Genomic DNA, 26,538 nt, shown 5'->3' on the forward strand with positions numbered 1-26,538 from the left:
CTGAGTGCCCGGAGAAAAGTCACACGCATGCGAGGGGGTAAACACTGTATCCCCTACAGACGATCTAGCAGAACGACTGTGTGTCGAAAGAAAATACAGAAATGTCCTTGGCTATCAATTATCGCCACTCTTAGCCCACAGAGGACCCCAACCAACAATGTATGAACTGGAGCGCCGATTTAAGAACCTGAAGCTAATTTTTACGACGTAATTAAGGTTATTTTCTCTTAATATAAATAAAACGGACACCATTTACCTCTCAACAACTTCTGAGATCCCCACGAGCGTGTGCACGCAAGCGATCGTGTGATTGCATAATTAAATGAGTAGAAACAAAAAAAGGCGAGAGAGAGAGAAAGGCATAGACGCGCTGTTTCGCAGACGAGCAAATCATGCAATTTGGAGAGGAATTTGCTGCGTCTGGGCAGCGCAGACGTCTGGCAGCTGAGGCCTGCCAATGGCCCGGGGTCACCCTCTGTTTATTTTGACAGCCTCATAATTAAAGCCTCGAGGTCACACGGGGCCATGAGCACCGTGCGGAAGCTCATATCAGGAGCAGCTGTCCCCCTCCCCCCACCAAATCTCAACACCCCCCCCCCATTCCCACCCTCCCCCCGCAACCAAACCCAGCACAGCCCCCCACCCCGTAATTACGACCCCAAGTACCAGCGACTTACCGGTCCCTGCCACCACAGGCACACTATTGGCAAGGCCACATCGAGGATTAGGGCTGTCAGCACTGAGGTACACAAAAGCTGGGAGCGTATCCATGGCATGAGGAGCAGAGAGCATCTCGCAACACTGGGAAGAGTTGAGAGTCACGTGTGCGGCGTGCGCTGTCTCCATTGCGCAACTGATAAAAAAAAAAATAACCGGGGAGTTTTAATGTCCCCGTGGAGAGTTGTAGATTCACAAGGACCTACCTACTTGGATGAGAGAACGTTCATGGGACAATTATGGGTGGCTATAATTCTAATTAGAGCTGAGGTGGCTCTGTGCGAGTCGAACGTATTGCCGTCAGGGCCCAACGAACTAATATACTTCAAATTTTCTCGATAAAAAATCGGTATTTTCTTTCAGTTGATCATGCAGGTTAAGCTTCTTCCAGACCAGTGTTTAACAGCAGCATTTTCTTGAAGTGGTCACACTTCATCTGAACCGGATTTGGCCGTGTAGATCTCACGGACAGAGTCCAGGCCACTTGTTTTTAAGAGAGGTCTGCCAGACCTTGAATTAAAAGAATCAGTTTGCACAACGGTGGTTGATGATGTGGGTTATAAAGGGGTCTGTCTCTAAGTGTCAAATTGTGTTGGGCCTAGTGTAGGCTCTATGGACCCATGTTAGGCCACTCACATTTGTAGGTTTGATAAAAAAAACATACAAGATAGCCGCACCCTTAAGGTGATAATCCCATCTGAGTGAGGCCTTCCCTTTTTAACACTCTTTTTGTTGCAGTGCAAAGGAAGGTTGTGACGATAAACGTTTGCATTGTTTCTTTTTACGTTGTTGATGTTGTTGCACCTTTGGAAACCGTGCACTATCATTTCAACACCATTTCTGCACGACCACAGAGGGGAAGGATGTGTCATCTTTTACAGTGACTGGAGACTTCGCAAAGGGACATTGTCCATGGCACCACAACATCACCTGCTTCTGTCTCTCTTTCTTTCTCATGCCACCTTGTTTTTGAAATTGAAACACATTCTCTGGAGCGGGCGGACACCGCTCTCACGACGCCCACACACTGCGTGGACAATGGCACCTGTCGTCTCCCTTTTGTCGCCTTCTCTCTCATTGTTTTAGGAACTCGCGTGAACGGGCGGCCATGGCGGCCATGGCAGCGTGAAACATCTCTCATCTCGGGCTCCCCCCCCCCTCTTCCCTCTTGGCTGTTTCCGTCGAGGCGTGAGGAGGTGAATGACTCAAACTCAAAGCAAATGTTGCGATGGACGTGTAACATAATGTCAGTGAACACCTGAGGGGGACTCGGAGATTCAGGGGTCAGGTGAAGCTAGTTAGAACGCGACAGCAAGGTCTGGTTCGCTGGGACCTCGGCCAAATTAGATTTACAGTATTTGGCTGCTGCTATAAATGTCCACGTGATGATAAGCCACTTCGTTGAGCTATCATTTGTGGCCAGGTAGCTTCTGAAAAAGAGCTACATCGCTCAGTGAGCCTTACCTGGTAAAATAAAAAAAATAGTTTAGTTTTAAATAGTGAAAAGCCTACGTTTAAAATGACAATGTTTTTGTTTTGCACAGTCGTACGTATGTATGTTGGACTTCTTTCGCAGCGTATGTAGACGAAACCGCGCTAAATCGGAGGTGATTTAATGACAGGGCTCAGACCATCACCTCATGATGATTCACACCTCAGTGTAAACACACGAGTGGGCACAACCCAGACTCAAATCCCAGGACCTAAGGGGGTGTTTGTCAGCTCTGTGCTCTCTGGGCCACACAGCCACCTCGTATCAATATTCACTCTAAACAATATTGTGCTTATAAAATGATGAGAACAAGAAGACAAGGAAAACGATGGATGGTTGCCAGGAAGATCACGCTGCTCGTGTCGTACCGTGCGTCGTTCGGCAGTACGTCCGACGTTTCGCTCCACGTGCTGGGGGAGCTTCTTCAGGAACTGCACCGAGCAGCTCATGTTATCACCACGACTCTACGGCGCTACCGGCTGCCGCTGGCGTTTCCGGGTCTTGACTCTCGATAGGCAAGAAAGTGAGCAGCTCAATTCGGTTCGTAAAGAAGCTCGCCGGCACGTGGAGAGAAGCGTCGGACATCGTGCAAAACACAACGCGCGGCACAACCGGAAAACACAACAGAGAACGGCACAGAAGAGCTGGAAAAAAAACTTAAGTAGCAGTAGGCTTTTAAATGATTTCCATACCTTCATGATGCACCACAGCCAAGGTAGATTTGGAAGAGACGAACCCATTTGGCTGGCTCATTGGTAAAGCGCACCAACCATCAAAACATGATCACAAGTACCCTCCGATACGTTCTCAGGCTAAGCCGCCGGTTGATCAGCCTAACGTGCAAAACTTCGCGGAACTCAAGAAGCTTCCAAGCACGCGGCACGCTAAAGCGTCGGAACATCCACGACAAACGACACGCGAGAGTTCGGCCGCGAACGCCGCAGCCGCCGCTCGCACCGCTCACGCCGTCCGTGCTCACCTCCCAGCAGCGGCGGAGGTCGTCCAGGTGCTGGGTCCGGGCAGCGTGTGGCGGGTACGGCCCGTAGCGCTTGCCCGACGCGATGCCCCCGCGCGCCCACACGCGCAGCCCCGCGCCGCTCTCGCTCGACTCGCGCACCTCCAGCTCCCGGGGCACCGGCGCTTCGTCCACCACGAACACCTGGGTGGCCGAAGCCGCCCCCCCCACCGCTGCCGCCTCCGATTGCTCCGACACTGCCTGCTGCTGCTCCTGCTGCTGCTCCTGCTGGTGCTCGTGGTGGTGCTCGTGGTGATGATCGTGGCGATGCTCGTGGTGGTGATCGTGGTGCAGTCGATGCTGGGGTAGTGGCGGAGGAGTGAAGCGATCGTGAGCCTCCGGTTCGGAGGATTCGACGAAAACCGTCCGGCCGATATCTGCTCTGCTGTTGCCGCTGCCGTTGTTGTTGATGTTGTCGATGTTGTCCTCATCGTTGACGTGGTCTTCGTCGTCATCGTCGCAGTGCTCGTAAGCGACCTCCTCCGACACGGTGATGACGTCGCTCATCATCTCGGCCGCTGTGGGGACACGGAGGGGGGTGCAGAGTTTGGCTGTCAATTCAGAGTGAAGGTGGTGGTATCAGAGGGTGGTGGTGGTCGGCAATCGGGAGCGTGATTATACAATCATTATCAGCAATGATGCATCTACTGCTGGATGGAAGCTTCCGCAAGCCGTCACCCATCGATCACGATCTTGTGATGTGACAATCTACCTACAGCATCCAAACGTGAGCCAATTTAGTCGCTCCATCTCCGCGGGAGATGTCCTCTTAGGAATGGTAACTCCTTTGGCTACCAGTCCGTCTCTATTCTCGACCACCCACCATCATCCCTTCTAGCGACATCTTCTGCTCAAGCCCACTTACTTTTAACAACAGTCATAATAATCACGTCTTCAAATTGTGCTTATTCTCAGAAACGTCTCCGAACACTTGTGCACAATACAACGTGGATTTATATACCATATAAATATGACCCCATCTTAAGATGCTTTACAGAAACAGTGGGCCCTTATTTTGTAGACAGAGAGAGTGGCAGCCAGTTATAGATGGACCAATAAAGGGCAAGGTCTTGAACCCGAACTTGAACAGGGGGGGGGGGGGGGGTGTAGGGAGTCGAGAGCATGGGTGGTTATGGGAAGGCAGTTCCCGAACATTGGGGCAGCAGAGCAGAATGGGGGTGCCCTGTTACCAGGAATTCTCAATAATGATTTATACCATAAACAGAGGGAGTCACTGTCTGTGTTGAGCAGGTTAATGGGTGCAAGAAGCACAAATCACCAGCCTCAACCTATACTTGTTATAGATAATAACTATAAACATTGGCCCAGAGTTTTACTTGTGCTGATGGAATGTGTAAAATAATAATTGTATATATATATATGTATATTTGCGTAAAGGGACAGATGGGATCGAGAGGTAGTCTTCAGATTATTCTCCACAACGACGCTCAGAATTGTCGTGATGTGAATCAAAATGGTGTGGATTCATAAATGCAACATGGCTGACAATTTCACAAACATATTCGTTACATTATTTTTTTACATTTCTCAGATGCCTGCCTATGACTGCGTTGAATGCATCCCTTTGTGAATATCTCTCGTTGGGAATCGCACCGCTCAGTCGTTGCCTCATTTCACACGTGTGCGATCATCTTCATTATATTCTGCGTTGCGTATTAATTTTTTTCTTTGGGTTTTGATGCCGTTATAAAGTTTGACACGTGGTTTCTCTTGGGGGGAGGTGGATGGGGGGGGGGCGAGAAGGAAGCTTTTAAGTCTCACCGGGAAATAATGTTGAATTATTAAAACAAAAGACATCAAGCAAAACGTTTATACGGAAACGTACGAAGCGGTTAGGGCAAGCGGAAAATACGGACGAGAGGAGCAGATAAACCGTGAAGCCGACGGGGGTTGCTGGGGCCACGTGGGGTGGAAAATGTTACTCAACTAAAACTATTTTATATTTGTTTTACCTGGTAAGGCCCACTGAGCTATGTAGCTCTTTTCAGAAGAGACCTGGCCACAAATGATAGTGCAATGAATTGGCTTATCATCATGTGGACATTTATAGCAACAAAATACTCTAAAACGCGTGATGTTGATTCTAAATGTGAAGGTAAAAAAAACCGTAGGACCCGGAAAAAAAATCCATACGACCACGGGGAGAGAGACACGCACACTCCAAATATGCAGGCATCAGGATTGGGATCGAACCGACGACCTTTTGTATACCAGGTGAGGGAGATAACGTCACCACCGTAGCGCCCCAACTCACCATGGGTAATGCTCACCTCTAAAACGCTCAATAGTCTTCGCGTTTAATAGACACACATCATATCTCGTCTCATATTCCATAGACATTTCATACCACACTGGTTCTGTTGTTGTTGTTCAAAACGATAACATACAATAATGCCCTCCTTAAAATGACATTCCTCTCATAAGCAGCTGCCACGGTGACCCTTGGCCATCATAAATATACGTGACCTAGAAGTGAAACGCTGCAAGAAAAGTCACCGTTAGCGTTTGCCACGCGACTGTCGGAGCAACGAATCATTGTTGGTCCAAAGAAGGACCAGGGGAGTCATTTGTCAGAGGTTGGCAGACGGAATCATTCCGTCTCCCTTTCAACTGCAACCTCCTACTGGACAGGCTTGTTACAGCAATCTCAGAGGGTAAATTGGAAATTACAAATATTTATTCCATTTCAACGAAGCCAATTATGCAAATATCTTAAAGTGCTGCGTCCATTTAACTTCAATTAAGCCGCTGATTGTTGGAAACGCACTACTTTTGTTACAAATCCACGGCCCTGCTCTAGATTCCTCCCCCCCCACCCACTCGGAGCACAACTTACTCGAACAGGTATGTGAAGAAAAAAAAAGGCAAATTGACGAGACGACTAAAAAATAGAAAGCCCTCGTTTCTCTCCCGCTCGGTGAAATATTGATGGGCGCGCTGGCGAGAGCGGCCTACTGTTGATCGCTGGCTGGGACGAGGTTTTCTTTTTTTACTTTTTGGCTGCTGCTGCTGCTACGTGGCCCTCCCGCTAGGCCCCCATCCAGCCCGGCGGTGTCAGGGATCGTCGGGGCCTCAAGACGACAACGAACAGATTAAGATCTCCGGCTGACACGCCGGGGGCGGGGGGGACGAGACGTGGCGCGACGGGGGTGCTGCCTGTGCCAGAGAGACGCACAGCGTGCGGGAAAGTGCAGGTCTTTGCGAGCCGGGGAAAAAAAAAAACCCCGTGGAACAATTAACGTGACAAGTGAGAAAGACGCAGATCTATACCCCCCCCCCCATCAATTCACGATCTCCCCCCCCGCTATGAGCAAAGTCGGCGGTCCATCTTTGCAGACTTCTCAGCCCCTGCCATCAAGCCGAGCAGCGAGCATCTGACAAGATCCACATGGGGTGAGCCGTTATGGTTGGGGTAAGAGCGGCGTGCATCGGAGGGGAAAAAAACGAGAAGTTTCAAAGTGAATGTTCTTGATAAAAGCAAATTAAGTTAAAGTTTCAACGTTCGGCTGAAACGCACTACGACGAGAATCAAAATAAATGTTTCAAACGTTATTCACTTACGATCGGTGGGTGGGGGGGGGGGGTCAGGGGTGGGAGAACGGTGGTGCAGTGGTTAGCATACTGCCCCACGACCGTATGTGAGCCCGAGTTAGAGTCCTGGCCAGTAGATCACGTAAGCGATGTTTTAACCAGTCCTGCCTCCCTGGCCCCTACTGACCCAGGGTGGTGAAGTATGGTCAAACAATCCCAATTACCTACTCGAGGAAGATTTCATCCAGGAGTGGATTGACAAAGGGCTGTAATTTGTTTTAATATAAAATAATTATTACGAATTTTTTTTTATTATAATTACACCGCCGATTAGCATGGTGCAAAAGAAGTTGAACATACAAACATTGTATCACTTGTATCACTAACAAAGAATGACAATAATAGCCACGTTGCTGTGCCAAGCTGTGCCTCGTGTGAGTGAACTCTTTTGAATGGCCTCCACTGTGGCGAGATGTTAACTACCTCGCCTAGTATACAGGAGGTCGTGGGTTCAATCCCGACCCTGAAACCTGTATATTTGAAGTTGGCGTGTCTCTCCCCGTGGTCGCGTGCGTTTTTTTCAGGGTCCTCTGCTTTTTCTCCTCTACATGTATAAGCGTGCGTTTTAGAGTATGTGGCTGCTATAAATATGCACGTGATAAGCCACTTCATTGAGCTATCATTTGTGGCCAGGTCGCTACTGAAAAATAGCTATATAGCTCAGTGGACCTTACCTGATAAAATAAAATATTACATATTGTAGTTTAGATTAAATTAGAAGAGACTAGGACATGGGGTTGGTCATACAAAGATGGTGTTAAACTGGATGACATATCGAGGAGGAAATTTGACGTTTGCCTGATATGCGCACATAGTGCTTTACTTAGTAAGGTGGCGAATGAGGTCATCAATGGCATTTTAAAGTCTGTATTAGTAAACCGAATAATACATAAACCATCACGCGAACCCCGCACATCCTCGCAGGGGCTTTTGGTCGGCTATCGAGCAAAGACGGCCACCTCATCGCGAGCTTTCAGATGCACTTCTTCCGGCCGTCTGGAACGTTCTTCTTTCCGATATTAGGAAGCCACTGGAGCTGTGCGATTTTAAATCTAGATTTAAACCTCATTTCTTTATAACTGCGTTTTGTGTTTAGTTTGTTGTCCTTCCCATGCACCTCCAATTACCAAGGTTGGAAACGTACGGTGCAAAATAGGTTCAACATACAGATTTTCTTGTTACCAATATCGTAAAAAGAATTATTGTTTTTTGTGATGTCTATGGTTCTTATTAAAATCATTGGCAATTACTCACAGACGTCCACGCAATGTTTAATCAGCAATGTTAATGCTTGGTCCGAGTGTGATTGTGTCACATAGCAGAACAGGGCGTTGGACGGGAAATTGACGGTCTGCACACTGTTTTATGAACGTGGCGACCTGAGTTCAATTCCCCGCCATGGCTAACGTAAGCGGTGAGTGATACCTGAACGGATCTTGGGCAAACCCTTCAATCTACAAGAAAGCAACGTGACGAGGTCATGGTCAAGCAACCACCTATGACCAAATACGATAAGGCGGCGCCTTCATCCAGCAGTATATTGGCTTAGTTATTATAATTATTATTATTATGTAAACATACAATACAAATAATGCATTGATTTTTTCCCAAACTTAGCAGAACATTGTTCTTTATACAATAAGGTTTGTACAAACGTCCAATTGCTTTGGGAATAGCGGTGTTGACGAGTCTATTAAACAATCATACCGTAGCACGATGGCGAGTTCATAAAAACACAATTTACGAGGTGCCATTGTCGTGTTCACCGTTGGTTACAATCCACTCCCCTCCCCTCCCTCCCTCATTGTTCCACGCGCCGCTGCTGCCGCCCGACCAGCGAGGCCCTTCGGACGCTGCCCACTCCGGCTCGCCCAACAACAAAAAGAAAGCCGCTCCACAAAGCAGGGCCACGGTTTTATTGGCCCGTGCACAATCCACGCCAGGGCCACCGGTAAGCACACTGCCGAAGCCGTCTGCACCAACACAAACGGCGCACTGACTTTCACGTTTTGACCAGTCAACTCTACGCGGTGCTTGCATTGCGCGTGGCGGTGTGGCGCACGTGCCGCCGCTTGCAATCGCGACGTTGCTCGACTCGACGGCGCTGACCCCGCATCGAAAGCGGCTCCAGAGCTATTGCTGGTGGCAGCAATAAAATTGGTTTTAAAAGTCAACGTCTCTCTCCCCCTTCTCTCTCGCTCTCTTTCTCCGCCAGCCCTCCTCTCCCCCCCCCCCCACAATTCTCTCTCATCCCCTCCCCGTGCTCAAGCCTTCCCGAAGGATGCCGCCACTAGACATCTATTCATTACACCTTTCAAGCGAACGTCACCCATGGGGCCCTGGAAGCTAATAGACGTTTCTGAAAGATGATGAATAATATTAATAATCAATATTAACCCACACTGGGAGGAGGAGAAGGGGGGGGGGGGGAGCCGGGGATTTCAGGTTGAGATGTGCGTTCTTTGTGCAGCGCTGTATCACCACCACCACCACCATCGTCACCCACTGCCACCTTCTTTGCAAGCCCTCCGAGCCGCAGTGTTCTCGCTTTTGCGCGAGGGCGGTCGGGGACGAACATTCGCGTCCCCACCGCCCCGCCACGTGCGGGGCTTCGAGTCGCGGATCCGAATTTGTTACAGAGACGTTGCTGGATATTTTCAAAAGAATCACAAATTTGTATCGCGGTGTCTTTAATACAAGAGGCGGGGAAGGGAGGGATAAAAGAGGTAAGGAAATGTTTACAATAGACTCAACTATTCGCTACAATTGCTATAGTTCTGGTAAGATTATTTGCGGTAGTCATCTGTTGATGGCCTAATGGTTTGCGGCGCCACTGACATGATCTCCCGACGTGGCAGTTGAAACGATGGTGCAAGTTTCTTAAATACTCCAATACCCCCCACCCCACTACCATATCTCTCAACCCAGCGGTTTTCATTAATCCTCTGCAGTTAGTCGATCGGCAGGCTGTGTTTGATGGGGGTGACAGTGTGGGTACTCTGACATCTACCAAGACGCCTAGCCAGCGTGGAAGAGGTGGCAATGGACTGGAAGAGTAGACCAAGGACCTCCACTCCAGCTTCCTGGAGCGTAAGCGAGCAATCGTGAGGCTGCGTCTTTACCTTCGTCCACCTCCACGTTGTTATGCCATCGCCTGAACATCGTCTTACGCGGGCGGTGGTGCCTATGCACGTGGCTGCCAGTAAATTCAGCACTGTGGAGGCAGCAGCCAGGGTTGGTGGATCACGCACTGATGACTGGCTTACTGTGGAGCATCGATCGAGGTGCAATACTCTGGCTCGCCAGCAGAAATCAGTAGAGCAAAGTGTGGACTCGTGTAATCTGTCCCTTCTGTGCGGGATAGAGTGTTGCCCCCTCACGCGTGCGGATTCTTCTCCGGGTGCAACAATAATTGGCCGAAAACATCTTGATATGTAGAGAACTGCAGAGCAATTGTTGTTGGGGGCCGCCGGCTCACCGCCTGGCCATCTTCCACGGCTTGGTCTGTGGGTCCTAATCAACAATTGTGGGATGTAATTTTCATGAACGACGCTATAAATCTAAAAATAAACAAGCATTAGCTTGTTTAAATTATATTTTTTCAAGGGCAGTTGCTTCGCTTTATTTTTCGAATTCAGAATGTTTCACGCTCCGTAAAAAGGGACTGCCCATATTAATCACGTAATACCAACAACAAGATACAAATATCCCCCTATACCTTTTATAACAGATTGTTGGGGCAAGTGCTGTTAGCGAGTAGCCTCTATGGCAAAGCGCTTCAGGCAATGCGGCAAACCCCCACGTTGTAACGATGGCAAACGCACAAACAACGGACGCGCAGCTCGCTCAGCGTTATCAAGACATGAATGTACATTGAAGCAGCGAGCCTTGAATAGACATATTTATACACACACACACGCGCGCGCCTCCTGTCACCTAGAAATACCACTTGACCCCCTTTTGCAACCCAAGTCGTCGGGGGTTTGGCGCGGCCAATGGCGATAAATAAACAAAAACGTTGAAACGAGCGCGGCGGCGATGAGATTCGTCGCGCTCGGGGCGATGCTTGTTTGTGCGCACAATTTTTGGTTTCTCTTGCACGACTTAGCACGGCTGTTTTGTAGCGACGATTAGCCCCCCCCCCTCTCCTCCTCCTGCCTCGTTTATTTGTTTACTCTCTCACCAATCACACGGGGGAGAGTGGGGGGGGTCTCGCTCTCGTACCACCCTCCAGATTTCCCCTCGGAGCACACCGTGGCGTTATTGGGGGGGGGGGGGGTTGCTGGTGGAGGTGATTGGTGGTGGGGGCCCCACTACGCTGCCCACCACATTTTGTCAGCGTGATTAATAGCTCTTTAGATCATCTTTAATTCACTCTCTAATGGACTAGAAGGGGTCCCTCGCTCTCGCTCGCTCTCTGGCCGCCCCCTTTCTCCCTTCGCAACCCTCCCCCGCCACCACCGCCGCCGCCCTGTAACAGGGTGATGTATGCTGCGATCGCATGTCGCGTGACAAGGTGGGGCACGAATCATTTCGACGCGAGGTCTGACGGGCGAACCCTGCCCGGTGCGGGACTTGAACGCGCGCCCGGTGCCGTCCCAATACAAATTCACGGCGCGCGCCCTCCCCGAGCCCTCCCCGCGCCCTCCCCGCGCCCTCCCCGCGCCCTCCCCGCGCCCTCCTCGCGCCCTCCCCGCGCCCTCCCCATGCCCACACACTCGCATGGGGCCGCGCGCGGCGGTGCCACCCGATTAGGGGGGCAGGGGGGGCAGTGGGGCAAGGGGAGGGCAGGGGGGGCTTACTGGATCGAGGGGTTTTGTGGTTGTTGGGCGAGGAGCGTGCGGGCTTAGCTGGTAGAGAGGGGGGGGGGGGTAGAGGGTGGAGTAGAGGTGGGGGTAGAGGGGGGTAGAGGGGGGTAAAGGGGGGGTAGAGGGGGGGGGGTAGAGGTGGGGGTAGAGAGGGGGGTAGAGAGAGGGGGGTAGAGAGGGGGGTAGAGGTGGGGGTAGGGGGGTAGAGGGGGGTAGAAGTGGGGGTAGAGAGGGGGGGTAGAGGGGGGTAGAGAGAGGGGGGTAGAGAGGGGGGTAGAGGTGGGGGTGTGGGGGTAGGGGGGTAGAGGGGGGTAGAGGGGGGGGGTAGAGAGTAGGGGTAGAGGGGGGGTAGAGGGGGGTAGAGGTGGGGGTAGAGAGAGGGGGGTAGAGAGGGGGGTAGAGGTGGGGGTAGGGGGGGTAGAGGGGGGTAGAGGTGGGGGTAGGGAGGGGGTAGAGAGGGGGGGTAGAGGGGGGTAGAGGTGGGGGTAGAGAGAGGGGGGTAGAGAGGGGGGTAGAGGTGGGGGTAGGGGGGGGGTAGAGGGGGGTGGAGGTGGGGGTAGAGGGGGGGGGTAGAGAGGGGGGGGGTGGAGGTGGGGGTAGAGGGGTTTAGAAAGGGGGGGGGGGTGTCGCGGCAGCGGCTTCGTATGCTGCTCTGTGTGTTTTGTGAGTTATGGGATTTCTGTGTGTTCGGTGAGTTCTGTGTGTTCATGTTATTCACGTGCATCGCGGCTCTTGCAATATTGAGTTTTAGTATCAAATTCGATGTAAAACATTGTCTATTCTTGTTATTCTGGTTATTTTCGAGCAAGCGGCTCAGCGTTAAACTCGTACGGTAGCTGGCGCGGTGTGTAAACGCCGCCACTGGGGAGACAAAGGCGGCCAGGCGTGGTGCTGGCCACCCACCCCCTCGCGTGCCGCGCCGGCCTTCTTACGGAGATCGCTAAAAAAAGCACTTGCCCCAAAAGTATGTTTTGTCTATACGGGGCAGCTTTGGCTTTGTGCGTCCGTGTTTTGCGCGCGTGTGTGACGATATATTTATTTTCAAATCATTCATTTTTTCTCTTCTTCCCCCTATATCCGAGTGGAAATGGGATACTCGGTGACGCCATCAACACTCGCAGCAGGGGTGGCTGCTTTTACAGCAGAATGAGATGCAATCCGTCTCAGTTCTCTCTCTCTTGACCATTCACGAACCGCCTCCGAGCATGGCTGGAAGGAGGCTCCTGCGATCCGCGCGCCTCCGTTAGGTCAACACAGCCGTCCCCCCCCCCGCTATTAAATCATCACGCGTCTTCTCCCTCCTGTTAAACGGTACCAGAGCGCAGCCCTGCAACAGCGGACTTTCGCCGCTTGTAGGCGGAATTGCCTTCGCTAGAGGGAGCTCACGGGCTCCTCTAGGCGCAGGTGCTGAGAGCGAGGAGCAGCACCGATGGATGTCGGCACAGGCCACCCAGAGGGTGGGGTGGCCACCAGCACCACGCTCGGCCCCCGCCTTTTGTCTGCCCGAGTGGCGATGTTTAACACACCGCAACCAGGTACTCGTTTGGAGGCTGAGTTGACCTAGGGGAGGCCCAGGACCGGTTCAGATACTCGTCAGTGGTCTTGGCCGTGGCCGGGAATCGAACTCGGGATGCCGGGTTCGTGGCGCTGTGCGCGAACCACTGCGCCACCCCTCCCAACGTGATCCAGATCATAGTGCATAGAGACAAAGACCCCCCCCCCCCCGTGTAGCCTTAACAGACTGTAGGGGCAAGTGCCATTAGCGAGCACCTGTGAAGGCCGACATGGCACACGAGGGGGTGGGTGGCCAGCACCACGCCCCGTCATGATACTATGGCACTACATACACACAGGGGCGTGTAAGTGCACGCAAGCTCAGGTGGGCACGTGCAGAGGACACAGCATTATAATTGTGAATAAGAGATGGTTTCTCCATTACGTAATAAGTCACGTATTAAAAAAAAAATTGCTATCGTGACCTTCACACAGCCATTAGCATGGATATTACTCATCATAGCCGATCGTTTACCCCCCCTCCGCCTCCCCCCATTCATCCCCCCCGCACCCCCGTCCCCGCCCCTCGTAAAAATCACGAGCAAAATTAAGAGGTAATTATGCAATTAATATCACGGTGAAGCTGACAGCTGGAAAGTCATTTATATATTTACAAAAAAAATCCTGTCAATGTTGCACCGCGTGTTACCGGTTTACTTCGCAAGGGATTTAGAGCAAGGCCAAAGCATCACCGAGGCATCTCGGCCTAGAGTTCCATTTGTAAGGATAATACCAGTGCACACGCTTATTTATCGTTAACTTAGTTTTCACCAAGTTGTTCAACTTTGATCCATGTCGGCCCTGATATTCTCACTTTTCATTTCATCGCAAAATGTGGAACACTCATCGCGCAGCCACGAGGGGAGGCCGCTCCTCCACCTGTGCTGCCCCCCAGCGTGTGGAATTCCCTTCCACCAGACATCCGTGCTGTCGACGCCGTGCCTCTGTTCGAATGCAGGCTCAATGCGTTCCTTATTTTCTCAGCCTGTGACTGAGCATCTCATTTTATTAAATAGATGCACGCGCGCGCGCACACACACATAGTTTCCGTACAGTGTCTTGAGATGCAGATTCATTTGAACTTAATTCGCGCACAAATTGCATTATAATTATATGGGCAATGCCTTTTCAAAATATCCGGTGAAGCCTCCGTGACTCTCACGACTCCTTTCCACGAGCTTCCTACATTTGGACGTTGGGACACTTGCATTTAAGGAGCACGTGGAAAGAAACCGGAGCAAACTGAAGAAAAATATCATACCAGCGAATGACACATGTTGATTGAATCCATGGGCTCAGTGGAATCAATCCATGGGTTTAATCAACATGTGCGGAGCTTTGAGCGTTATCCGCGGGTATTACTCTCGAAACTCCACACAGATGAATTCAATCCGCTCGCTCTATCGCCATCCACTGGTCGACTTCCAAGGCTTTAACAAAGCAGGGAGTTTCAGAACTCCGCGTGCTCCACGAGGCCTCGGGAGCTCTCAAGCCAAGGGGGTGCACGCGCGCGCTCGACGACGCGAATTCACCGACCTGGGCCGCAGTAAAGACGCGAATTTACAGATCGACACGCGGCCCATTATTTGTTTCTCCCATTCCGCCCGCTCTCAATAATTCCCGCCCCGCTCGCCGTGATGGATTAAAAATCCCGTACCTGGCAAACTACCCGCGGTATAATTATCGCGCATGGCGAAAGCGGACCCGAGCTAGCGTTGTTTGCATTTCGGTCACAAATGTCACCCACGACTCGATGATTTACGGCTGCGTTTATTGCAATCAAATAAACTACCAACAAACTCTGCGGCCGCGGCAATGGTAACCGTCGATTACGCGACGATCGCGCTGGTGTGCGCGTACATTTGCCGGTAACCTTGGAAATCCGCAATAAATCCTCTCCCGTCTTGCGCTCCTGTTAATCATTGTCGGCGAGACGTAAACTTTCGCTGCTGGAGGGCGGTTGGGGGGGTCCGCTGAGAATCGCGAGCCTCGTTCGCGAGCAGCAGAACGCCGATAGCTCTCCACTCGGCGGGGAGGCGGGGGAGGTTTTACTTTTTGACAATCAAAACCCACGTCGGCGTAAGGCGCTGACCGACCAGCCACGAGAGGACACGAAGTTAGGCCCACCCGTGACGATTCTATCTCACCGCACCCTGTAGTTTTGACGCCCTATGAAGAGCTGTTTTTAAGACGACGTTGCAGGCGCGATGGATGCTGCGCACCGCGACGAATTCCCGCGACGGAATTCCGGACCGTTCTGGATCCAACGAGGAGCCGCGGCTCTCGTGTCGCGATTTCAACTTAAACCACGGCGGGGGTGGTGGTGGGGGGGTGGTGGCGGCGGCGGGGGTGGTGGTGGTGGTGGCGGCGGCGGGGGTGGTGGTGGTGGTGGCGGTGGTGGGGGGGGGAGCAAGTGGGAGAGACCCCCCAGCCCACCCGCCCGCCCGCCACTCTCCGCGCTTCGAGTGCCTCTCACCCCGCAGGCGGCGAGGGAGCGGGCAAGGCGCAGGCGGTCGTCCATCGAGCCGCTCTCAGCAGGTCCGACCACCGCTCGGCTTCAGAGGTGTGACGAGATCGGGGCTGCCACCGGCCGTGTTGACCTCCACGTTGAGAAACAGGCGTGGAGACGATTCAGGATTATTTCACTGCTGTGACTATCCCAACGATAAGCCACATTTGTCGAGCTGTCGTTTGTGGCCAGGTTGATTTTTGAAAAATAAGTTAATGCCTCGGTGTTCGTTGTCTGGTAGGATGTTTTAGTTTCATTCGTTTGTGTTTCGGCGATTTGTTTACCTTTCTTATACTTTGCACTCCTATCGTGTTGTTGTATTGTTTGTTGCTGGAACGTTCTTACCCCGTGCCCCTACTGGACACCTGTGAAAAAGAGCTTCATAGCTCATCGGATTCCTCCTGCAGTATAAATAAATATTCTGATTATGAATAGGCCCCCCTAAGAACACCACCCCCGCCGCCCCGTCCGTCCGTCTGTCTGTGACTTGGGGCCAATGTTGAACGGCGTGCGTAGTCGAGGCTCTGCGCCGAGGGGAAAGGATGAGTCGCGATTTGATGGTCTTCCTGCGCCCCCCCCCCTCCCGAGCCACTCACCGAGCCGTGGCCCGCTACAGTCTGCACGAGGAGGAAGAGGAGGAGCGTGGACAGACAGCGCGCGCCCATCGCTCGCACGTGTTATGACGCCACGCGATAGGCAAGAGAGGCGTCATTCATTGAGACCAGGTGCAGTCCGCTGATGCAGAACATCGTTCTCACAATGTAGATTACGGGAAAACTAATATAATATATTTGTAAACTACTTGTACAGCCCTCTGTGAGTTTACTACTGGATGAAAGCCTCCCCCCGCCTGCCATGGCGTGTGAGTGTTGGCAGGTCTTTCGACCATACTTCACCGCACTGGTCGGTGCGATCCTGGTCCTGAACCCATTCAGACATCAATCGCCGCCCGCTGCTGTTAGCCTCAGTCGGGAATCGAATTCATGTTGCCGGAATTCAGTGCGCAGTGCGGTAACAACTGTTGCCACTCATCGTCAATGCCCCCGACACTATACACCCTTGAAACAAAACACACGTCACGGTCTTTAGCGCGCTATTACTATCATAAAACAGGAATCTCTGTCGCAGTAAGCCGGATTATTTGCGAGTCGCTTTCTGCCCAATACCTCACGGCGCTCTGCACCGCGTACCAAGAGCGACGCCAAGGCGTCTAACTCAAAATCCCACAACTAATAAAATATAAACAACAATAACAACAACTACAACAGTAACAAAACTGAGACGCGAGCGTGACACATTCAGCCACGTGCGATGGCCCTTATCGAGGCGGCCGAAACGTTTAAGCGGGCCACGAGATACATTCCCTGCTGTGATAAAAGACGGTGCAGTCCCATTAAATGTTAAAGCGCAAAAAAGCTTTCGCCCTGTGGGTGCTGAATGGAAGTTCACTTCACTGCGGCCACTCGGTACAACGACGAAAGAGAAAATATAAATAAATGAAACATCCTCATTATGTTTTCTTTAGACACTTAAGTGTGAGTGAGCGTGTGTAGCGGTTAGCGCTACGCTGCGCTACGAACCTGGAGACGCGAGTTCGATTCCCGCTCACGGCCAACACCAGTGACGATTATCTGAACGGGTCCTGGGACTCCCCTAGGTCGACTCAGCCGCAATTGAGCACCCGGTGTGATGTGTAAACGTAGCTACTGGGGATACAAAGGCGGTCGGGCGTGGTGGCTGGCCACCCACCCCCTCACGTGCCGTGCCGGCCTTCAAAGGTGCTACTCTCTAACAGCACTTGCCCCAACAGTATGCTGAAGCTATACGGGGATCTTTGCATTTGTCTGTGTTGTACACCCTCCTCCACCCGACAAAATCGCGAGTGGCAGGAGCGTTTGAATCGTTTTAAAATGTATAATAATATGTATTTTTGGACGCATGAAAGTGACTTTGAAATACGTCTACACTTATTGATGCCGACGCGTTTATTTTGGTTTCACCTTCCTTTCCATGAGAGGCATTACAACGTGGGACCACTTTAATTGTGATTAGTTGACAGAGAGAGTGCAGTGAACACAAAAATAACGGCACGCGCCATAAATTTCACACCCACCCACCACCAGCAACCGTTTAAACGCACAGATATTCGAATTAAAAACCCTACATTCTCAATCCACTGCTGGATGAAAATCTCCCCAGGGACAAATTGGTCACGTGTATTGTTTATGTTCATGCTATACTTCACCACGCGAGTACACGCGAGTGAGTGGCAGCACGAACTGGTCACCGATGTTAACCGTGGCCAGAAATTTGACTTTGGTCTCCAGACTTGACGATGAGTGCACGCGAACCACTCGAAAGCATGCGACGACGACGCTGATTACGGTGGTGGTGGTGGTGGTGATGATGGCGATATGCCTTTATACATATTTGCACCATGGGTTGTTGCATTGGTAGCGTCGGCGTCCCCCGTACACCAGTTGCGAGAGTTGATCATTTATCCATCCCCCCTCCCCGCCTGCGAGTGGAATAGCAGCAGCGGCGAGCGGCAAGCAGCCCAGCCGCTGTAATCACCAAGAGGGAAATGAATGGGGCGGTAGTGCAAGTACCTAATTGATTTATTATCTATCCCGAGACTGCGTTACAGCTCAGCGGCGGAGGATGGGGGGGGGGAGACTGCAATCCATTCTCTCTCCAGCCCCTCTCCTCCCCCACCCTCCCGCTCCCCCTCCCCGAGCCGTCGCGGCACACACGCCAAGCCCAGGCAATTTACAAGATAAAGCTCCCCGTGCCAGCCCACAGAGCATTCGCTACATATGGCGACAGACAAATGAGATAATTAAAAGAAAACACGGCGAGATAAATTGCCTCAGGTTAATTAGTTTATCAGTGGTAATAGAGGACATCCATTACCACATCAAAGCGCTGCCTTGTCTGAATAAATGTAGACGTCAAGGCTGAGAAATAAACTCGCCGCCGCTGCGAGGCCAACGGGCGGTACATACCAAACGATAGCGGCCCGAGCAGTGGCTCGCCTCGACTCTCCAGCTCTTGCCCCGCCAAGGCGGCATTGTCGCCTCCCACGCCGAGCCACGCAGGGGCTCTTGAACCGACCCCGAGCGAAACAACGCCACGCGGATAATGCGACGCTAATGTGAAAAAAATGATGATGATGATGATGATTTTTCTCGATTTGAAGCTTTCGTGATTGCAGGAATCCATACTCTTTGGTTCTTTCGGTAAAGTCCGCCGTCGCGCCGCCCGGAATCGTTGCAAAAATCGTGATGACACCGATGGCCGCTTCACGCACGCCGCCACCGCTGATGATGATGACGATGATGGCGTTGATGGCGTTGATGATGATGAAGATGATGGCGTTGATGATGCTGACGGCGTTGATGATGATGATGACGATGATAGCGTTGATGATGACGATGATAGCGTTGATGATGATGATAATGAATTATACACGCGCAGGACATTGAAATATTGAGATAAGAACAGCGCTGGCAACAACTTAGGGATTGATGACGACCAGCAGGATGACCGAGTGATCATGGCAATTTGAACGGACGAGATGGATTGATGGATGGATGGATGAATTCTGATCGTGACAAATGCGATGGAAACAACTCTCAGATAAAATAAAAAAATATATACACCTAAAAAGAATACACCGTGCAGATAACGTGCTAAGATTTGCACAGAATGACTTTAGAGAAGTAAACTTTCTTTTGTTCACATGGCGATGGGGGGGGGGGGGGCTTCGATTTTTTTTACGGGGAAAAGGCTAAGAAGACGAAAATAAGACAAAATCCGCGTGGCGTCGTAGACGCACAAGAAAGTAAACTTGCTCCACCATCAAATATTGATCTCTACCTGTGTGAAAAACTGGCCAATTGCTGTCGCTCCACCACGATGGGTGTCTGGAGACTCGACTCATTCACACGCGGGGTCACGTGCACATTTCTTCTCATTTCACTCTGACACCTCACTCAATAAACCGGGGAGGGAGGGAAAGAGAGAGGGGGGAGGGGGGGGGAGGGGGGGCAGCTAAAGTTTTTGAAAGTGGATGTAATATCAACATCATTCCCGCAGCAGCAACAACAACAACAAAAACGGAACAGCGGCAAAAATAAATAAATAACCGTACAGAAAAATCAAATCACCACGGAATATTGATCTGTTGCAAGCACTTTGAGAAATTTACATCGTAATAGAGACTTCATCAAACCGATCGATACATTCCACCACGACGGGCCCTATTTTGATGCGATCCGTCAGCAGTAAATTGAGCCTTTTGCCCTGTAAAATGCTGCCTTGTTATCGGACCGCGAAATTAAATTGACAAGAGTCGTCGATACCTCCCCCTCCTCACCCAGACTCGCAATGCTCCTGGAGAGAACGGGTCGCGTGCCTCGTGAACAATGCTCAGCTGCTCGTGGTATATTTTGTATCCCCCCCCCTCCCTCCCACACACACACTCCGCACAATTCCTAAAACGAGTTACAATATCCGCCACACGCTCGGCGCACGATCCATCGCTCCATCTTCGAGGGGGGGGGGCGACGTCGTGCCACCAAGGAGACGGACCGACGGATTCAGCCTCCGCATGGTGGATCGATGCGCATCGTGTGAGCGTGAGTGGTGCCCCACGGTTTTGGGGGAGGCCACATCCAGTAGTGGATCGGTCATGGCATCCTACTGCTGCTGCTGATGATGATGATGGCGATGATGATCAATTTCACGTGTGTACAGAGAGTACGTGCACCCAAGCTTTGCTGTGCTTTATTCCTGCCAAGTTGCACGAAAATAACACTTTTTACAAAACAGAGGCTGCTGGCTGGGGGAGTGATGGGGTGGTTCTTCTACTCTCATGTTTCTTTTTTCCCTTTGTGTGTTGCGACTGCGGCAAAATTAATGGGCTAATCAGATGGCCCTTGAATAATTAATGGTCCATATTTCACGTCTTGTTTATCAGCTCCTTATGGCCTCTGACGGAATGCCACAGCATCAGGCTGACAAATGAAATGACAGCAGCTGGGCTTCATTTAACGCTCAACCCACTCCGCGTGGCACATTCGCCTCCGTGAACGATGGATCCTGGAACGCACCCGGCTCCCCCCCCCCTCTCCATCGCTCTCTCAAACTTCACTCCTCAAACCCAATGGAATGGAACTTAACTAAATATGGGGGGGGGGGGGGTAGTGGGTTGGGAACTTTAAAAACAGCTTCAACAGAAAAATCCTGAATGAGTGAATTAATGTAAAAAATGTGGCGAGATTTGCAATTCAATGACGATGCCAACGTTGCAAGATTTTGTTTTCGTCGGATAATTCTATCTTATTAGGGTGAGGTAGTATCGCTGATGTACCCTACGTAGTAAACCGTGCTAATCGGAGGTGGAGGGAAAAAATTGGAGGACCTGGAAAAAAATCAAACGCGACCACGGGGAGAACACGCAAACTTCAAATATACAGCAGCCGTCAGGGTCGGGATCGGACCCACGACCTCCTGCATACCGAGCGAGGTAGTTAACATCTCGTCACCGCGTGCTCGCTGATTCAAGTGCTATCGATGCTCAAGCCCCGCTCCTCTTCTGATAAGATCGGATGAGATTTGGGTGCATTATAGGCGACTTTTTGCCACACATTACTTTGGCTGGTGATCAGTTATTGAATCTAATACACCTCGCTAATATGCATTTTGCCAAGCAATCGCAGTCACGAGTTAAATCACAATTAATACCAAATAGTGCCGTGCCGTCATTAACTTCGAACGCTCCGTGCGGATCGTAAGAAGCGTGGGGGAAATAGCGTCTACCGCTCTCCCTCCCTCTCTCTCTCTCTCGCGCGCGTGCGCTTGGATTGTGCACGACGGCGTTCGCCTAACAAGGGGTTAATACCGATGCCTCCTTATAACATATTGCACTATTAGATTGATATGACAATTTCCATTACGGCTGATCAAATATTTATTGAGCCGCGGAGATGATAACTCTCGCGGTGCCATCATTTGTTTCGCAAATGTGACACATTTAATAAATAAGTAAGAGCGCTCCCAAGCGAGCGCCGCTCTGCCCATTACGTTTTATTTGCAGATTGCCGGCCGCACTCATCAATAAGCTGCTGATGGATCCCTTAGAGGGTGTAGCAAGGCTCGCACACGTGGGAGCCAGAGAGAGAGGGGGGGGGAGCAGCGTGTACCCGGGAGAGCACAACAGCTATTGAGAGAAACTGCCATGAAGACGTTCATGTAATTCGCTCAGAGAGTCCAAGTGTCTCAGCTACTCCGCATGCGAGCGTCGAACGCCGCGCCGCTGGCGGTCACCTAAGCCAGCGGCGTACGTTCCACGTTCATATGGCGGGGACGAGTCCATTCAAAGCCCAACGCTCGCGAACAGTGCAGTAGTGTCAGCATCGAGGCGACGAATACTCAGGAGTGAGAATAGCGACCGAGTATGCACATATGACAGTCGCCGTCGAAACGGTGGATGCGTCAAAAATTAAGTTGGAAGGGGTGAAAGCATCACACAGCAACGTGGGATTGGAATTTAAAGTCCAGCTTTGTGCAGTCGGAAAGTTATTTTGTGTTTCTCCCTCGTGTGCCCGAAACGAACAATCGCTTTTTTTGCCGATGTAACGACGTTATTCCCCCCTCCATGCCTCCCGACATCGCTCACGTGTGCAGTATTCGTGTGGATCGTCATCTCCCACAACGCAGGGCCGTGGTGAATGGCCAAGAAGCTTGGGCTGGGGAAGGAATGAGGCAGCGAGCAGGACACAATCTAAACGGAGCATTTACCTCTCCACGATTGCTTTAACGCTATGTGACATAGCTGGCTTTGGCAGTTGTGTTTTTTATTACAGAAGTTTTGAGATTATAAGATCCATCCGGAGAGTAGGACGCGCCCCAAAACGGTGCTTTTAAAATACTGGGGGGGGGGGGGGATGTGCACCTTATAACCTGGAGAATAAGGTTGATATGATTAAGTGGAGATGTACCACAGTGGCTAGCGTTATGAACCCACTACCGTGAGTTTGGTTCCTGGCCACGGCTAACATTAGTGTTGAGCAATATTATAACTTATTTTATTTTTATTTTACTTTTTTTTATTTAAAATTTTTACCTACGTGACTTTACCTAAAAAATAAAACCTAAGAATATTAGAACTGGTCTCAAGGGCCTTCTTCCCTTCAACAACCCGCATGGATCAATGTGGTGAAGTATGGTCAAACAACCCCCATGGCCGACAACGCAGGGAGGTCTTCATCCACGAGTGGATTACCAAAGACCTTCAAATTATAATTGTTGTAGCAGACTGTTACAAGTCGAATCGTTTTGTGTTGTTTGTCGTTACTCGTGTCCATGCACATAGGAATGCATGTGGGAGACAGCTAATTGGAAATTTGGGAATCTGCTCAAAGAAAATTGGTCTCATTTGTCTCAATGTCGGACGAGATGGGGTCTGACGTGAGCTCGTGATTAACAAGACTCGTGCAAACAAAGGCACAGATCCCCCGTATAGCCCTGACAGACCGTTGGGGCAAGTGCGTTAGCGAGTCGCACCTATTAAAGCCGGCCGGGTACACGAGGGGGTTGGGTGGGCAGCACCACGCCGAGCCGCCTTTGTCTCCCTAGTGGCGATGTTCACACATTGCAGCAGGTACTCATTGGAGGCCGTGTCAGCCCCGAGGGGGAAGAGGGCCAGGAGCCGTGTCAGAAATGTATCACCGCTGTTACATATCTGACAAAGTGTGCTAACCACTACACTACCGCTCCCCTGACAAAGATAAAGACAAATATATCCCGCATAGTCTTAACATACTGTTGGGGCAAGTGCTGTTAGCCAGAACGGCACACGAGGGGGTGGGTGGCCAGCACCACGCCCGGCCGCCTTTGTCTCCCAAGTGGCAATGTTTTTACGCACCGCATTAGGTACTCATTTGAGGCTGAGTTGACCTAAGGGAGGCCCAGAACCCTTTCAGATAATCGTCACTGCTTTCGGCCGTGAACGGGAATTGAACCCGGGTCGCCAGGTTCGTAGCGCAGCGCGCTAACCGCGACACTCCACACACACACGTACACACACACATACGTGCACACACACACACGTGCATCAACCTAACACGCCTACTGGTGCATCGGGGTACACGATCACACCACGTGATTCACCAGACTTCACCGGTATCACTACCGCTACTACCACCAACTACCGCACCTCGTGGTAGTAGTAGCAATCGTATTATCGGACTATCAATAATGATCATTATTATTGCTGCCTTGAGTTTCAGTCGCTCCGGCCACCACCACCGCCGCCGGTTGTTGTTGGCTCGCTCCTTTTGCGCGAGCAGCCACGGCCACGGCTTAAGCCGCAGCAGCAGCCGTCTATTGTGTGCCCATGCCGAGGAACGGATGTAAGAAGAAACCAGTGATTATTGTGTGCTCGCTGTCCGGGGGAGGAGGGGAGAGAGAGATGGGCGGGCGGGCGGGGGGGATGGAGATGAGGGAGGGTGGAGGGGGGGTGGACAAAACAAAACCGCCAAAACCACGGCGCACAAAGGCATCCGCCGTGCCGTGAATGGGATCTCTGGACCAGAACGAGGTCACGGGGGTCAAGTTCCAGGTCATCACGACAAGGGGCGGTGGCTTCGCTGCCCGTGCGCGCGATGCTTTCAGACACACGCGGCGCTTTGCCACCCAAAATCCGAGCCAACGGGGGGGGGGGGGGGGGGTTGCGCGCCCGTGATTTTGCTCGACTGTGATTCCGAGACGTCGGGCGGACGGGCCAAGGCAAGCAGATTGCACGCGGCCACACGGGACACACCCGTAAAGGCTTCAATAGACTGGTGGGACAAGTGCTGTTAGCAAGCGCTCAATAATGCCGGCACGGGAAGGTCTTGATGTGGCCATCACCACCCCCGCCTCTACATTGTTGATGTTTCCACAAACTGCACCAAGTATTCATTTCATTTGAGGCTGAGTAGACCTAGGGGAGGCCCAGGACTGGTTCTGATATCATTCGCCACTGATGTTAGCCGTGGCCAGGAACCGAACTAAGGTGGCCGGGTTCGTAGCGCAGTGTGCTAACCACTGCACACTCGAAGATAAATATCCCCCGTATAGCCTCAATAGACTTAGGGGCAAGTGCTGTTAGCGAGTGCCGATGAAGGCCGATACGGCACACGAGTGGGTGGGTGGTCAGCACCACGCCCGGCCACCTTTGCGCGCACACACACACACAAGTACAAACACATATGCACATGAGCACACACACTCACATACACACACTCACATACACACACACACTCGCATACATCAATTCACGCGCCACCCTTGGGAACAAGGAGTTCCGAGGAGGTTAAGGGTATTTGGTGGCGTCCCCTCCATCTTTGTTTGCTCTGGTGAAGTGTCAGTCACCATTAACTCATTAATTACAACCGAGAAAAATAGACGGTGACAATTGCGCTTAAACCAATATTTGATCTCACGAAACAGGACCCCGACTACGCGATACAGTGCGAGCTCGAATCGGGATTGCCCAACCACCGACGCATACCACGAACACTACGAAACGCGACGACGCTGAAACTGACATTTTAAATAAACTTCGAGAGATTCGTCCGGATGGCGCCGTAAGTGAATACGCTGTCCTCACGGTGAGAAGAAGCTCATTGGACCTTGCCACTTTGGGCCAACATCGGAGCAACGTTGGCCACACCCGAGGGTTGGTGGATCGTCGCGCGAAATATTGCGACCGCTCCTCTTCCGTGGAGAATGCGGTAAAGGAATTCTGTACGCCAGCTGTTCCCCGTCTGTGTGGGGATAGAGTGTTGCCCCCTCGCACGCCTCGTTTTTTTCTTCTCCCGGTGCTTCGACTTCCTCAATCGTCAATTGGCCGTCTTCATTAATCGAGGACCGCAGAGCGTGGGCAATTTGTGAGTCGAGCCCGCGTACCGCGCGGCTGCTTTGCCTGTCGGTGGGACATCCTCGCCGATCTCCGAGTCGTCATCTTTGCCCCGTCTCACGCGGTCTGCGAGAGCGAGCGAACACTCTCCCGGCAGCGGCGCGTCGCCAGTTGAAATGCCAACGCAGACAACACGAGGCCGCTACGGTTTGTTTCGCGCTCGTTCCGTCGTCTTGTCTGTCGCCATGAAGACCTCTTGCGTTATTGCCTCTCTTCTTTTCTTTCCTTTCATTCGTTCCTTGTGTAGCCGTCGGACCGGCCGGACGGATTTTCAGGACGTGCCCGATGGTGATGATGATGAAGTCCCGACTTTGGAATCCCCTCCACACAATCGGCCAAAACCGCACGCAAAAGCAAAGTCCGTTAAAGCGTTGTGTGTGTGTGTGCGTGTGTGTGTTTAATGGGTAAACACCGCGAGCCCCGAGCTGATAGCGTGACGCTCCTGGCGTGGAACGTTCACAGGTGGATGGTGAAGTCTATCGCACACCCATGCAAACACAAAGACCCCCCCCCCCCCCTCCGTGTAGCCTTCACGGGCTGTTGGGGGCAAGTGCCGTCGGCGAGTAGCAACACCTATGGAAGGCCGGGCACGGCACACGAGGGGGTTGGTGGCCAGCACCACGCCCGGCCGCCACACACGTACACGCGCACGTGCTCTCTCACACGTGCGCACTGACACACACACGTGTGCTCTGACACACACACGTGCGCTCTGACACACACACACGTGCGCACACACGCGCACTCTCTCTCTCTCTTTCTTATACGCACACATACACAACAAAGATGCCCGTATAGCCTTAAAAAGGCTGTTGGAGCAAATGCTGTTAGCGAGTAGCAGCACCTATGGAAGGCCAGCATTGC

At 51.7% G+C, this 26,538-nt stretch overlaps 1 protein-coding gene across 6 annotated transcripts in view; it reads right to left on the minus strand.

Annotated features, from left to right (window-relative positions):
• The window catches only part of LOC144730689 (MDS1 and EVI1 complex locus protein EVI1-B-like), a 268,787-nt gene that overhangs the window by 156,309 nt on the left and 85,940 nt on the right, over positions 1-26,538 (minus strand). For all 6 annotated transcript variants that reach the window (XM_078611376.1, XM_078611379.1, XM_078611375.1 and 3 more), the window contains exon 2: positions 3,189-3,742. In XM_078611376.1, the coding sequence (XP_078467502.1) occupies positions 3,189-3,734 (546 nt within the window). In that variant the 5' untranslated portion in view covers positions 3,735-3,742. The remainder of the gene's footprint in view (positions 1-3,188; positions 3,743-26,538) is intronic.

The sequence above is a fragment of the Lampetra planeri genome, chromosome 36 (assembly GCF_965212315.1).
Source record: "Lampetra planeri chromosome 36, kcLamPlan1.2.h2, whole genome shotgun sequence".
NCBI classification, from domain to species: Eukaryota; Metazoa; Chordata; class Hyperoartia; order Petromyzontiformes; family Petromyzontidae; genus Lampetra; species Lampetra planeri.